The sequence below is a fragment of the Danio aesculapii genome, chromosome 5 (genome assembly GCF_903798145.1).
Source record: "Danio aesculapii chromosome 5, fDanAes4.1, whole genome shotgun sequence".
NCBI classification, from domain to species: domain Eukaryota; kingdom Metazoa; phylum Chordata; class Actinopteri; order Cypriniformes; family Danionidae; genus Danio; species Danio aesculapii.
Window position 1 is genome coordinate 56,605,832 of NC_079439.1, and position 16,560 is coordinate 56,622,391.

A 16,560-nucleotide genomic window follows, 5' to 3' on the forward strand; every position below is an offset into this window, starting at 1 on the left:
TTGGCCTCAAGATGATTTACAAGTTCATCAAAAAACATTTACAAAATTGATTACAAAAATCATTTAAAATAATTCACTGTGAGCATTCTGTTACTTATATGGGTAGTTCACCCAGGGGCGTAGCAACTTTTAGAGACAGACCATTTAGAAACAGGTGATTAATAATTATGTGAACATATGATCTCATACAGCCGTCCCCCCCACTTTTAAAATGTCCGCTACGCCCCTGAGTTCACCCAAACATGAACATTGCTTCACCATTTACTCTATTTCTTCTTCTATTTACTCACCCTCGAGTGGTTTCAAATCTTTAAGTGATTTTTTCGTTTCATACAAAAGAAGATATCCTGAAGACTATGTTTTTATGCATATGAATACTGTAATTACTTCCAATAATTACAATTAGAGCTTAATCACAATATACTTTTCAAGTCTTCTGAAAAGTTCTTAAGTTTATTTACATATAGTTTTCATTATACCTATTATTCCTTAATATTTGTGATTACTCGTACTACCTTTACTCGAATGCCTCATGTATGCGTGTGTATGTGTGTTATAGACTACAGTTTACACTGAATTTTGTCTAATGCAAAACACTTTTAACTCATGGCTGTTTCCTGTGTTGTTTCGGCAGCATAGAAATGTGATGGCAACGCAACTTCAGTTGGGTTTCTCTGTGCTGCCATGACATTTCTGCACAATTTGTGGCTGAGGGAGCAGAGACAAGTGTAAATATGTGAATAAGATGTTTACATGCCTAAAAACTTATGTTACTATGATTATGCTTTCTGGCATTATGAGCTAATCACATTTTTTAGATTGAATTATTGCATTTACATAAGGTAAAATTTAAATGCAAGATTGCCAAAATCCCATTGTGATTGCATTAAAAGGGTAAATGTAAACATACTCATTGAACAGCCGTTATAGGAAATAAATACTGGAAGTCAGTGACTACCAGTTCCCAATATTCAGCAGAAGAGAGTCCAAAAGGTCTAAAACCACTTCCAGGTGAGTAAAATTTAATTGATGAAATAATACAATTTTATTCTATTGCTTAAGACAAATTTTGGATTGCTATCTTTGAAAAATGGGCTTTTTAGAATTATTTGTTATTTACAGACAATGTAAATTATAAAAGATCAGTTAAATGACAAAAAATGTGATTTGGACTTTTCACCTGATAAAGTATTTGGCTCTTTTTGTATTATTGTGGACATTGAGGGGCACTGAAGTTGAATAGCTTGAGAAACACTGGACTAGTTTGTTAAAGGCAAATAGTTTCATGTGTGTTGATTACTTTTGTGGAAAGCTCAGTCCTCGGGTCATACTCGTGGCCTGATATTGAATAAAATAAGGCATGAGATCTGGACCCAGCCGGACAAAGGCTCCTCTGTTACTTCCAATCTCATAATAGTTTGAGGCTGAAAAAAGTGTCACAACCTGAAAGTGAAAACACATGGAGAAATATAAATCAAATAAACTATTAAAATTTTTAAAATATGAACTGGCACCAAAATAATTTGGACAACTAAACTACACCTGGATTGTTTTTGCCTCAAATTGTTTTACCAGTTAGATTTACTTATGCGTTAGTTATTCATACTTTTTTTTAATCTTGCAAATAGTTCTTACACGTTCTTAAAAAATTCACTTTACTAATTTCATAGAAACAATCAGTTTACATATGTATATTTAAACTGAAGAACGACAACAACAAAAGTGTAAACAACATAAGAAGGCAATGAATGATTTTTATATTAGGGTTTTATTTGTTTTACTTCAATGCAATGAAAAAACAACTACACATTAATTTTATTAATATTAATACTCCACTCTTTAGTTCGCGCACACCTCCCCCTCCCCCACTCTTCACGCATACCCCGCCCCTCCCCGCTCTTCATTGCGCGCGCACCCCCGGATAAAATCTCCCAGATTTTAAGATCCGAATGTTGGCAGGTATGATCTAGATTTAAGCAATAAACAGTCATAAGTGAAACAATGGAAAATGGAAGAGTGGAATGCTTTTAAATTAGCATGTTAATGTGTAGAAAAAAAAACTAAATTAGAAAAACGTCTATCCGAACAACTCTCAATGCAACAAGATTCCAGCAACAAGCAATTAGGCTGTCTGCACCAATCACACACCAAATGACAGGTCTATAATCATTAACATTATTATAACTGCATCATGTGTGACTGATATTGTTGTTAGTTTGCACTGAGAAACATTTCTAATGTTAAGTTTTAAACTAAGTTTACTAGGGTAGTTATTTTATTTTGAAGATGTGAAGTAGGCAGCATGGTGGTGCCGTGGGTAGCACAATCTCCACACAGCAAGTAGGTTGCTGGTTCGAGCCCTGGCTGGGTCAGTTGGCATTTCTGTGTAAAGTTTGCATGTTCTCCTCGTGTTCTCGTGGGTTTCCTCCGAGTGCTTCGGTTTCCCCCACAAGTCCAAAAAAATATGGTACAGGTGAATTAGATAGGCTAAATTGTCCATGGTGTATGTGTGTGAATGAGTGTGTATGGATGTTTCCCAGTGATGGGTTGCAGCTGGAAGGGCATCTGCTGCGTAAAACATATTCTGGATGAAGGGACTAAGCCGAAAAGAAAATGAATAAATGAATGATGTGAAGTAAACTATCCTCTGGTGCTTTCTATAAGATGCTCGAGTGACATCACTGTCGCTGTTATGGTAGCCTCGCTGCATGTGTTTGGAGTATAGATTCGCAATTTACATTTTTATCATAAAATACCTTCTCATTCGCTAAGTATTTGTCTCTCCTACTTAGGGTGAACAAACCCTTAATACATTTATACAAACAAATCTACTTTAAAATGTTCTGTCTCTTGAGCATCCGCTTGTTGTTTGTAGCTTTAGCCTGCTAGCACCGCTAGTCAGCTAAAGCTACCGACCTATTTCATTCTCTCATTTTCAAACTTACTGGCTTTGCTCTTCACCCTGTACAATGTCGCTTGTGTGTCTGTCCTTGAGTGCAGGAGAAGCATCGATGGAGGCATTGGAGCTGGAGCTGAAAGCAGTGGAGTCCCAGATTCGCGCCCTTGAGATGAAGTGAGCACAGGTTCGGGTACAACGAGCCCTGCTCGCTGTGCTCCAAGCTACGACTTACTCGTCTGAGGTAGGTGCATACAATCACAGCACTCCGTCTTCCTCAACCCTGCGTGTTTCTCTGTCCAAGCCCAACGCACCGAGGACGCGGTTCGCCCAGGTGTTGTGCACACCGACACCTGGCTACCACGGCCCCTGGGTGCAGCCGCTTAAGGTGCTTACCAGGTCCCGGGGCATAACGTCTCCTCTTCCCGTGTTCGAGAACCCCACGGAGAACCGCTTCGCCCCTCTCCGCGAGACGCGTCGCGATTTGGCTATTATCGGGGACTACATAGTTCGCCACGTCCGAGCCGCTTCCTCCAAAGGTAACAAAGTACGTACTTTCTGCTTCCCTGGTGCCCGCATTAAGCGTCTCTTCAGCTGTGCTGGACTATTATTCAAGGCAAAGTGAGCACGGATGAACTTTGCTAATTTTGAAAACCAATTGTTGCTCAAACTAAACAGAAAGTTCATAGAGTAAGGATGGGCACCCAGTTGTTAAATTGTTAGACAGAACGACCTGCCAAATGTTTGAAATAATTATATTGTTTTTATTATATTCTATTTTTTTGTTTTTGGTCTTTAATTTGTAAAGTTGTTCCTTCAAATAAATAATACTAATTGGAGATTTATGTCTACTTGTTTTTTTTTTTAACTACACTAAAAACCCTCATCTACCCCACCCCAGGTTTTTAAAAAAAAGTTACTCAATACTTTTTACTCATGAGTACATTTTTAATGAGTTAATTTTTACTTTTACTTGAGTAGATTTATAGACCTGTAACTTTACTTTTACTTAAGTAAAATTTTATTGAAGTAACAGTACTTTGACTTGAGTAGAATATTTTATTACTCTTTCCACCTCTGCCTATTCCTCCTTCTACTCCTCTGTCTCTTCCTTTAGCTCTCCTTACTCTCTGCATTGTTTGCATTAATTGTTTAAAACTTGACCTTTGGCCTTTTCATAGGCCTGTTCTAAAGCCTCAATTAGTTAGTGTTGAGTAAAGTAGTGAGTGTTTGCACATGTCAGTGTGAAGAGCAGCAACGAAACACATTGGAGTGTCATCAGCTCCCTCTGATTGGCTAGAGGAACAACCGTCCAACTTGACTGGTGGACCAACAATGATGCTAAAGCCTGCCTGTGATTTAAATGAAACTAGAATTGCATATTTTGGAAATACACGTGTAGAATGTGAAAGCAAGAGTGAAGGGGAAATGCTGTAAGCACACAAAACATTAAATATGTCTTTGTTTGAAATTTGCAAATAATTGGAACTTTGGAAAACTGTTTGGTGTCTCAGAATGGCAAAGCAGTTCCAAACTACACAGTTTATAGCAGAAGTGGGAAGCTGTTGACCTCAGATGGTGGAGAGAATATTTTGAGGATCTTCTCAATCCCACTGACATGTCTTCCACTGAGGAAGCAAAGACTTGGGATCCAAGGGTTGACTCACTCATTACCCATGCTAAAGGCACTGAGGTAGTTTGTAAGCTCCTCAGCCTCCATGGAAAAGTCTATGCCGGCAGAGAGGAGGATCTGGCCGATGGTTGAACCTTGTATCCAATGCAGTTTTTGTCCAGGCCATGAAATGCTGGACTAGCTCTATAACCTCACTGGGGTGCTAGAGGGTTCATGGGAATATGCCCAACCAGTTCACATGTGTTTTGTGGACTTGTAGAAGGCATTAGACTCTGTCCCTTGTGACATTCTGTGGGGAGTGCTCTGGGAGTATAGGGTTGGAGGCACTCTAAGCCTCTGGGCTGTCCAGTCCCTGTACGAACAAAGCAAAGTTTGGTTTGCTTTGCCGGCAAGTCAGTTGTTCCCGATGCATGTTGGATGAAAAACCAGTTCTGTTCATAATTTATTTGCAGATGCTATTTGTAAGGGCGTCGCAGTGGCGCAGTAGGTAGTGCTGTTGCCTTACAGCAAGAAGGTTGCTGGTTCGAGCCTCAGCTGGATCAGTTGTGTACTTCTGTGTAAAGTTTGCATGTTCTCCCTGCATTTGCGTGGGTTTCCTCCAGGTGCTCCGGTTTCCCCCACAGTCCAAAGACATGCGATACAGGTGAATTGGGTAGGCTAAATTGTCTGTAGTGTATGAGTGTGAATGAGTATGTGGATGTTTCCCAGAGATGGGTTGCGGCTGGAAGGGCATCCGCTGTGTTGGCGGTTCATTCTGCTGTGGCAACCCCGGATTAATAAAGGGACTAAGCTGAAAAGAAAATGAAAATCAGCAAAAAAAAAAAGTTGGCTTGCCATCTCCAGGTTAAAGGAAAGTCTTTACCCCAGGTAAAGGAATTCAAGTATTTTGGGGTTTTGTGCCTCAGGATCTCCTGGAGGGACTGGAGGAAGTGTCTCCTTTTTCTCCTAGGTAAGTTTTCTTATTTAAACAAGTCTTATCAAGTGTAATAATCTTAATTTAACTTGTTTCTAGTTTGTATATTCTTAAATCATTCATTTATTTCTTGTATTTAGATGGGGTTTTTTTTGCAGTGTATTTTCATTATTACCTTCACTTGAAATCACACAATCTAAATATGTGCAGCTCCTGAGCAGGTTTAAACTTACAGACATGTTGCTGTGACAATGATTTTAAGAAAAAAAATCCTGAATTGAATTTGTGCCAAATCATAAAAAATTCTAATCCATCTCATTGAATAATCCATGTAAGAACAGAACCAAAGTTTGTCAGAGGTCTGGGATCACTGACCTTGCGGTTGTGGCAAAACTCATATCCATCCTGTTTGCACTCGTGAGAGCGGATAATGAGCTGCAGATTGTGTCTGTTCAGAAAGTCTTCGGTGACATTAGGACCCCAGTAACAGCCTCCACCTCGCACCTCGTTTGGGACACAACCATCCTGAGACATGGGGTCACTCCACAGCAGGTCCAAAATCTACACACACACACACATTGTATTGATAAATGTACAAATACATTTGAAAGAAGAGAAATATAAAACTGTTTGCTTTGTGTCAGTGTGTATTTACATGATGGTAAAGGGAATGCAAAATTTTAGACACACAGTGGGTATGAAAAGTATTCATAGTCGGAAACCTCCTTAAATTTTTCAATCTTTGCTATATTGCAGCCATTTGCTAAAATCATTTTTTCCTCATTAATGTACACACATCACCATATTGAACTATACTGACAAAAAACATAGAATTGTTGACATTTTTGCAGATTTGTTAAAAAAGAAAAACTGAAATATCAAGTGGTCCTAAGTAGTCAGACCCTTTGCTTAGTATTTAGTAGAGGTACTCTTTTGATCTACAGCAATCTTTGATCTAATACAGAGTCTTTTTGCGAAAGATGCAACAAGTTTTCCTCCTTGCAAATCCTCTCCAGTTCTGTAAGGTTGGATGGTAAACATTGATGGACAGCCATTTTAGGTCTCTCCACAGATGCTCAATTGGGTTTAAGTCAGGACTCTAGCTGGGCCATTCAAGAACAGTCATAGAGTTGTGAAGCCACTCCTTTGTTATTTTAACTGTCATTTACCTCTCTCACCAAGGCTTTTCCGCCCGATAGCTCAGTTTGGCAGGATGACCAGCTCTAGGAAGGGTTCTGGTAATCCCAAACGTCTTCCATATAAGGATGGAGGGCACTGTGCTTTTAGGAACGTTATGTGCAGTCTGTCCACGTCTGTCCACATCTACCAATCTCTGCCTTGCCACAATTCTGTCTCTGAGCTCTTCAGGCAGGTCCTTTGACCTCATGATTCTAATTTGCTCTGACATGCATTGTAAGCTGTAAGGTCTTATATAGACAGTTGCGTGTCTTTCCTATTCAGCATAATCAAACACAGCTGGACTCAAATGAAGATGTAGAACCATCTCAAGGATGACCAGAAGAAATGGACAGCACCATTAAATATATGAGTCTCACAGAAAAGGGTTATATTTAGGACCATGTGATATTTCTGTTTTTCTTTTTTAATAAATCTGCAAAATGTCAGCAATTATGTGTTTTCATGTCAATATGGGTTACTGTGTGTACATTTATGAGGAAAACAATAAACTTAAATAATTTAAAATTTTTATTGGGTCTAAATACTGTGACACACACACATGCATATAATAAGAATATCTTTAAAAAGTTGATTTCACTACATGTATAATGTATACATTCATTCCATGATATATTTTAAGTTTTTTTTTTTTCATGATTTTGATGACAATTAATGAAAACCCCAAATCCAGTATCTCAGAAAATTTGAATATTCTGAAAAAGGTTCATTATTGAAGACACATGGTGACGACCATTAACACCTTGCACAAAGATGGGCAAGACACAAAAGGTCATTGAAAAAGAGACTGGCTGTCCACAGAGCTCTGTGTCCAAGCACATTAATAGATAGGCAAAGGTAAGGAAAATATGTTATAGAAATAAGTGTGCAAGCAATAGGGATAACCTATTGGGCAATAAGTCAAGTTAGGGTGTCTTTCTGAGAACAGAGGCCTCTCCCCAGACAGCATGCCAAATACGCATATTCTATTCAGTCAAATATCTGATTGTAAACTCGTGAAACAATATGTAGCACACAGGTCATAGCTGAAGAAGGTAATTACTCCCCAGAGTAGATATGTTTTGATGCTAAAATGACTTCCACAAGTCTTGGCTACAAAAAGTCTGAAAGTAAGATCACTCTGTGATATCTTATCTACCAAAATGCTGGGCAGGTCCCTCTTGCTCTATCCTGTTCTGGTCTTTAAAGACAATCCTTAAGGAAACCTCCTTCATCTTTGCAACCCCCACACACATGCTCAAACCCTCATATTAAAATGGACTCTTAAAAACCCAAACTTCACTCTAAAGTACATGTAATGTGTTTGTAATGTTCTATCATATAACTCTTATAATCCTTGCATTCTAAACTTTCCCTTCTCAAGCATTACATAGAACCAAGAATACATGAATATGTCAAATATTCCTCTCACACCATTGGTCAGTCAGTAGAGAATGTGTGTGACTTGACCAATATATAAATCCCCAACAACACACCCATAGCGCAAACTCTAGCATGACAAAAGAACTTTCAAAGGATCTCAGATTTTTCACACGCATCAGAAAAAGAGAGTAATGCAAGTATTTCTTTATACATTCTTTAAGCTGTGCACCTTTTTAAGGTGTTTTATGATCCTTGGTGACCCTGAGCAGATGCTGTGGTGGTCATGGAGGAGTGAAGAGCATGAGACTGATTCTTAAAGGACCCCAGTGACAGACAAGTGTTTGCATTGATCCCGTGGGCCAGCCTGAATACTTGCCACTGAATTACACACACCTGCAGCTTCCCCACGATGGACGTCCATATCGCTGTCAACACTGCCAATTTTACATTGTCCTGTTTTTTTGGGAGTATGCTGTTGTATGTTGTTGTATTTTGCACTGTCTGTATTTTGCACTGTCGTTGTATTTGCACTGTCTGTATTTTGCACTGTTGTTGTATTTGCACTATCTGTATTATGCACTGTCTGGAGCCAGTACCTAAGCTTTTCACTCATCACAGCACACGTGCTGCTGATGATGTGACAATAAAAGTGATTTGATTTGAATCAGGAACTGGTGTGCAAGAGGTGCATTAGATTAGATTAGATTAGATTAGACTAGATTAGATTAGATTCAACTTTATTGTCATAACACATGTACAAGTACAAAGCAACGAAATGTAGTTTTGGTCTAACCAGCAGTGCAATAGTAGAAAGTGCAGGATACAGGTATAAGTTATAAAGTGCAGTTATAGAAAAACTATGGTAATATTTACAGATGGATGTACTATGAACATTATATACAGGTTGTATTAGCTATGAACAGATTTACAATAAATGAATATATGTACAGGACGCTATTAATAATCAGGAGTGGCAGATAGATAAACAATTACAAATGTTCATGTGCAGTGGATGTACAGTTCAGATAAGTGAGTCTGCAATGTAGTGCAATGAATATGTGCAAACTTTAAATGTGCAAATGTTAAATAGTGCAGTGATTGTGAGGAGTATAAGTTAGAGGAGTGTGGGGGGTGTATTGGGGGGGCAAAAGAGTCAGTGAGGGGCAGAGTTCAAAAGGGAGACAAGGGAAAAAGGGAAAAAGCTGTTCCTCAGTCTGATGGTTTTTGTCCGGGGGAGACTGAAGCGCCTGCCGGAAGGCAGGAGAGAAAACAGTCTGTGAGCAGGGTGAGAGGTGTCCTTAAGAATACTGTGTGCTCTGCGCAGACAGTGTTTCTTCTGGATGTCCTCAATGGCTGGCAGTGCAGTCCCTGTGATGTGTTGGGCAGTTTTCACCACCCGCTGCAGTGCCTTACGCTAAGCAACAGAGCAGCTTCCATACCAGACTGTGACGCAGTTGGTCAGGATGCTTTCTATTGTGCAGCGGTAGAAGTTCACCAAGACGGCTGATGAAAGCTGGTTCTTCTTAAGTTGCCTCAAGAAGAATAGGCTCTGGTGAGCCTTCTTGACCAGGCTGGAGGTGTTGGTGGTCCAGGAAAGGTCCTTAGAGATGTGGGTTCCCAGGAACTTGAAGGATGAAACAGGCTCAACGGCCATCCCATTAATGTGGATGGGATCATGTGAGCCTGTTCATCCCTTCCTGAAGTCCACAATGAGCTCCTTGGTCTTGTTGGTGTTAAGGAGCAGATTATTGTCGGTGCACCAGGTGGCCAGATGCTGTATCTCCTCCCTGTAGGCAGTCTCATCATTATTGCTGATTAGACCAATCACTGTGGTGTCATCTGCAAATTTGATGATGGTGTTGGATCTGTTTACAGGTCTACAGTCGATGGTAAAAAGGGAGTAGAGGAAGGGGCTCAGCATGCAGCCCTGTGGTACACCAGTGTTGGGTGTGACGGTGGTTGAGCAGATGTGGCCTGATCTAACATTCTGAGGTCTGTTAGTCAGAAAGTCCATAACCCAGTTGCAGAGAGACGCGTTGATATCCAGGTCTCTAAGTTTGATCATTAACTTAGAGGGTATGACAGTGTTGAATGCTGAGCTGAAGTCAACAAACAGCATTCATGCATAAGTGTTTTTATTGTCCAGGTGTGTGAGGACAGAGTGCAGTGCTATGGAGACGGCATCTTCTGTGCTCCTGTTGCCACGGTAGGCAAACTGATGTGGGTCCAGTGTGGATGGCAGAGAGTCTTTCAGATGTGCCAGGACCAACCGCTCGAAGCACTTCATGATGATGGGTGTGAGTGCTACAGGGCGGTAGTCATTCAGGCATGTTGGGCTGGAGTGTTTGGGCACCGGCACAATAGAGGTAGTTTTAAAGCATGTTGGCACAGTTGCTAGGTTGAGCGACAGGTTGAAAATATCTGTGAATACCCCAGCGAGCTGTTCTGCACATGCTTTGAGGATGCGCCCAGGGATACTGTCTGGTCCAGCAGCCTTACGCACATTGATCCGACTCAGTGCTGTGAAGACTTCTGAGGAGGTGAGTGTGATAGGTGAGTGGTCGGTTGAGGTAGTGTTCCTGGTGTAGGGTTCTGTATTGTCTCTTTCAAAGTGGGCATAAAAGTCATTTAGCTCGTTCAGGAAGGAGACATTTGTGGCTGTGGGTGTGGACTGGCTGGGTTTGTAGTTGCTGATGGCCTGGATGCCCTGCCACATGCGCCGAGGATCAGAGTTGGAAAAGTGCTCCTCTAGCTTTAGCTTGTAACAGTGCTTGGCCTTTTTGATGCCCCTCTTCAGATTAGCCCTGGAAGTGCTGTAGGCCTGTGCATCCCCTGATCTGAAGGCAGTGTTGCGTGCCTTCAGCAGGAGGTGCACCTCTTTGTTCATCCATGGCTTTTGATTTGGGTATGTGGTGATCTGTTTTTGGGTTGTAACACTGTCTATGGTGGTGTTGATATATTCCAGAACAGAGGAAGTGTAACTGTCAATGTCTGTGTGAGAGCCACATGTGGCCTGGGAAGCAAACATACTCCAGTCTGTGTGTTCAAACCTGTCCTGGAGTGTGGAGTCCACCCCCACTGGCCACACTTTGATGGTCCTTACTGATGGCTTCACACGGTTAATGCGGGGTGAGTACTTGGGGGTCAGGAACAAAAAAAGGTGATCTGATTGACCCAAGTGGGGGAGGGGGGTCACAGTGTATGCTTCAGCCATGTTTGTGTAAACTTGGTCTAAAGTTTTGTTTCCCCTTGTGTGGCAGACAATGTTTTGATAGAATTTGGGGAACAATGTCTTTAAGTTTGAATGATTAAAATCCCCCGCAACAAAAAAAGCAGCCTCCGGGTGAGCAGTCTGTTGTTTGCTGATGGCTGCATGAAGTTCATTCATATCGAACTTGGCATCAGCGTCGGGAGGAATATAAGCAGCAGTTATTATGGTGGAGGTGAACTCATGTGGCAGATGTTATTTGAAGTCCAGTTCAGTGACAGATTTGTAGTTCTCCAGCGATCTGCAAGGATTAGATTGCTGGTGATCGTAACAGAGCGTAACAGAGCCAGTCAGAACAGGGGGAGGGACAGCGGACCAGGTCCATGCAGTGGAGGAGAGCCTGGAGCATGTAGCTGTGGAGGGCCTGAAGCGTGGAGTTGCGGAAGGCCTTAAGTGGGGGGCTGCGGAGGGACTGAAGCGTGGAGCTAAAGACAATGTGTGTAAAGGATGGGTTTTGCTTAACTAAATATATGAGCAACAGTCTCATGGTGTTGACTCCTAGACTCCTAGAAGACCAGGAGAATGAAGTGAAAGATCTTGTTTTGAACCATGACACTTCCAATCGAAAGAGTACTGGGTGGACAGTGGTGTGTAGACTCTGATACATTCAAATTTAAGGCAGTAGAGTTAAGGAGAGATCATTCACAAGAAGAGGTATACTTTCAGTGATTAGTGCTATATAGGATCTGCTTGGGTTTTTGGCTCCGGTAGTTCTCTAGGCAAAAAGGATTTTCAGGATCTTCATCTTTCAGAATAATTGTTAAATAAGATCAAAGATGTACAAATTGGCTTTTTTAAGACAAAAGATATCTGAAGCCTGCAGAGTTTGGGGAGATTGTGTCAGCTAATTTACATTACTTCTTAGACACCAATGAGGAAGGTAAAGTATTTGTGCAAGTATTTGCACATATTTTTAGTTATTACTGATCATGGAGAACGATATAAACATGGTGAATTGCAAACAGTTAAAGACTTTCTTGCAGATAATGAGCAGTGGACTAGTGATGGAATGGACGGGAGACTGATGGCGATGAGGATTACAGATGAGATCGAGAACACACAACCAGGAGGAAACCACAATAGGAAGAGACATGGCCTGGCTGTGACAAGTAGCCTCTAGCAGTTGACTGTATTGTCTCAACCAACACTTGACAAAGGTGTCATTAGAATGTATGGCCAGTTGCAGGAACAATAAAAATGACTTATAAAGAAGAGCAACTTTCAAGTTGGATATATTTTACTTGTTGTCAATGATGCTGGTCTTCGGAACTCGTGGTTATGGTTCAAATCATTCAAATTACACCAGATAAAGTTGGTTAGATTCGAAGTAAGGATGTAGGGACCTGATCATTAAGCCAATGCTAAAATGGTCTAATATTAAGCAATTTAAATGGCACAATACACGTCTTTCAGGTTTATTGCTGCAAATCAATCCCGAGGATGGACACACCGGAGGATGTGCCTCTACATAACCATTCTGAATGGCATCTGTGGTGAAGTGCACCAGTGCTGTGAGCAGGAAGGTGGCACGTGTGTCGCTGGCCAGTTGGCCTTCAGCTGTATATTGTGTGATGGAGTTCCTCGGATGATTGCCATTTTAATTGCCATGAACATTTTTCTGATCAATATGGAACACAATGAATTTGTCATTAAAAATCAGTAAAAGTGTCAATACCCAATATTCAACAACATTTAATGACATGTTAGTGACATAATTTTTTTCTGCATTTGAGGTCAATAAAAAAAAAAAAATCATCAATGTGGTTATAAAATTCTTGACACAATTATAAATTTTTCATGACAATGAAGACCCCTTGAGCTAATTTGTATCTACAAAAATGTGATTTACACTGTTATGCATTTATCGTACTTGTATGTATAAATATTTGTGCTAAAATGCATTATGTGTCTCAAATTTAATACCATACCATTATAATGCAATTTAATGTAAACATTTTAATGTTTTACACACTCTTACATCCCACAGATAAAAACCTTACTAAAATACCTTACTTGCAAAAAAGACAGTCTGAGAAGCCTAATTAGAAAATGGACACAGAACACAAAACAAGGCAATTTGTAATATTGTCAGGGACTCATCAACAAGCCACACTATCCCTACTTACCATCCACCATCCCAGTCACCTTTGATCATGACAATCACACACAGTATCTAAGAGACACTTTCCCCTGCACTCACCATTTTGGTCTACCATTCACCACCTGAATTCATTAGACTCTTTCCACTCCTGGTTGCTCTTGTGTGTGCTCCTCATTTCTTCAATGTAAGCCTATGCTTCAAGAGTGATTTGGCTTCCAGCTACATCCACATTCGATCATTTTACAAAAGACTTATAAACAGATAAGAATACAAATGATCCATAACACTATATCATGTTTTACTACTCTGTGTAACAAAGGCCAGCCAGTGAAGTGCTGTGCAGGTAAACCTCACTCATAAGCCCTCAAAAGGTGCTCCAGTGACAGATGCTAGAGGCCATGATCTTTAGCCCCCTTGCTAGAGCAACCTATTGTACCTATTCCTTGGGTGTTTACTTTCGACTTACTGCTCCACACAACCACCTCTCAACCAGTCTCTGTTAAACAAAATCTGCACTCTCTGTCCTCCATACACTTCTCCATTGTTGCAAGCTCTTATCCCTCACACACTAAATTTTCACTTCTTGATGTTAGTAGTGCAAAAGAGGCTTTCTGCTCTACTTTAACATCCTGCCTAGATAAGATCTGTCCTCCCTCCACCAGACCAATGCACATTACTCCATTTAACCCCTGATTATCCAATGTTCTGACAGCAAAACAAAAGCTCAGCTTGCATCTTTTGCCTCCCAACTCCATTCAGCCAAAACCATATATTACCATAACAAAATTAACAGCACTTCAGACACCTGTATTCAGAACATTTAACACTCTGCTCTGTCCTCCTCCACCACCTCCTTATCAGTTGAGGATTTGGCTTCCGTTTTCACACACAAAACACTCCAACCCAAAACGTCCAACTCAAGTCTTTATAAACAACAACCTCAGAAGTAAATTCACTCTCCTCCTTCTCCCTCCTTATTGAGGAAAACATATCCAAACTTCTCTACTCTGCCCATCCCACAACCTGTCGTCTGGGCATAATCCCCCCACACATCCTGCAGAACATTTTCCCTGCCATAGTGTTGGCCCTAACACATACTTTTTAACTAAATGTCTACATTTGTAACACACAATAACCTTCAGGATGCAAACAAATCAGGCTTCAAATGTGGAAATCCACTGAGATTGCACTACTCTGTTACTGAAGCCCTACCAAACAAAGTTCTAAATAGCCTATTCTACTTTTATTGGACCTGTGCGCTGCATTTGTTATGATAAATCATCAGATTCTACTGTCCTCCCTCCCCTTGATGGGCATCACTGAAATGCCACTCTGCTGGTTAGAGTCTTACCTCACCAGCAGATCTTTCAGAGTTGCCTGGAGAAGAAAGGTATCCAGAGCTCATGAGCTGGGGTACCTCAAGTTTCTGTTCTTGGTCCCCTTTTTTTCATTCTTTAATTCACTTAATTCAGTTGGAGAGTCTAAATACTTCTGTTTCTCATCACTTAGGCAAGGGAGATTGAATTTTGATATCCCCACCTTTGATATCTCCATCCCCACCTCAGAACTGTAAAGTTGCTCGTAAAAGTTTTTAAATATAGCATTTTCCTCATACGGGGCAGTATGCAGGATGCCCATGCAATCCTTAATAGCTGTTATTATCTGCATTTCCACTGTCGGGCCAGTGCAAGCCAGGGCTTTAATGAGGCTGGGCCATGTCATCCTGGACGAATCTTAGTTTGCATACAAGTGATGTGTGCGTTCAATCTCAATTATCTTACCTTGTAAGGCCAGCAACCACTTAGGAATCTGGGTCTGCAGAAACTGAATTGCATTATTGCTTTCCTCTCCTTCAGGTAAGCCCACCAACCTTAGATGATTTTGTCTGGCCTTGTCTTCATAAAACCATAGCTTCTCCTGTAGCTAAAGTGATGCATTGGCAATCGAATCCATTTAAATAGTGTGCACTGTGGTTTGCATATAGTCCAGTCTGTCACCGATCGCTTTGACACCTTTTTCCACCTCTTAGTGCCCAAGGTGTTTTTTTACATGCATTTTTTTATTTCTCTTTGCTAATTGGGCTTATTAGAACCTAATTGGAATAAAAACTAATTAGTATCATCTTTTGATGAAGAAGTATCATCTTTTGATACAATGTACTTTTAGAGAAAAATTATGTCCATATATGTGAACTCATTATATTTTTTTAAAACATATTTAACATAGAACATTTTTTTTGAAGTTGCTTTGACTATCAGAGAGTTTTCCCATTTTGAACAGTTAAAAATAGTGTTTGGGACATTTCATATGCTGCAAAACAATTGCAGGGTGACACTGTATGTCTGTAACAAAACATAAAACATTCATAGTATTTTAAATAGCCACTTAAGAGCTAAAATGTGCTGTCCACATATGTGGATACTCAAGCACTAGAAGGGGCTTTCCTCTCGAATGATTGCAGACATGCTTAATTTTATTGCGGTCAATTGTTTTTAGAGCATCTCGGCAATGGCGTCATTTTTCAAAACTTTTTTATTCAATATTTATCGCTGGTAAACCATTGTGAACAAAACAAAGACCCCCCTCCACCACCACATCACACGACAACCTCTAAACATAATGCAATTCTTAGTGTGGGCTTGGCAAACCACCTGTTGAAAACTTAAATTTCTCATTTTCTCATAAAGTCATTTTAACCAATACTTGCACCAGTTTTGCACATTTGCACCAGACACTTTCTTACAATAACTCAACATTCCTTTGATAAAAACATTGTGCATTTATGAAGTGTTTTCACACAGGTAAGTAGGCTTGACAACTTGACCACCTTTAGGAACTCTAAAAATAAAATAAACAAAAATTACCATTATTCACAGGGCTTAACATTTTATATATATATATATATATATATATATATATATATATATATATATATATATATATATATATATATATATATTTTTTTTTTTTTTTTTTTTTTGTATATTCCTTACAAAATTGTTTCATGTTATTAAATTTTCAACAGATTTGACCACAAGAACATTCTAAGACACAATGTGCATGCTTTTTATACTACTAGTTTCATTTAACATTATATAATACAAAAAAATACTCTACAAGGGGAGAGGAATTTTCACTATTAAGCTGTTTTTTCTCCATTAAGTTAGTTTGTTTGCCCATGATATGTTGT

At 40.0% G+C, this 16,560-nt stretch overlaps 1 protein-coding gene across 1 annotated transcript in view; it reads right to left on the reverse strand.

Moving 5' to 3' along the window:
• ppef2a (protein phosphatase with EF-hand domain 2a) overlaps positions 1-16,560 on the reverse strand; it is a 62,438-nt gene that overhangs the window by 21,267 nt on the left and 24,611 nt on the right. Inside the window, exons 13-14 of the mRNA XM_056458526.1 lie at positions 5,818-6,003; positions 1,301-1,443 (exon numbers count right to left, since the gene is read on the reverse strand). Of these exons, the coding sequence (XP_056314501.1) occupies positions 1,301-1,443; positions 5,818-6,003 (329 nt within the window). The remainder of the gene's footprint in view (positions 1-1,300; positions 1,444-5,817; positions 6,004-16,560) is intronic.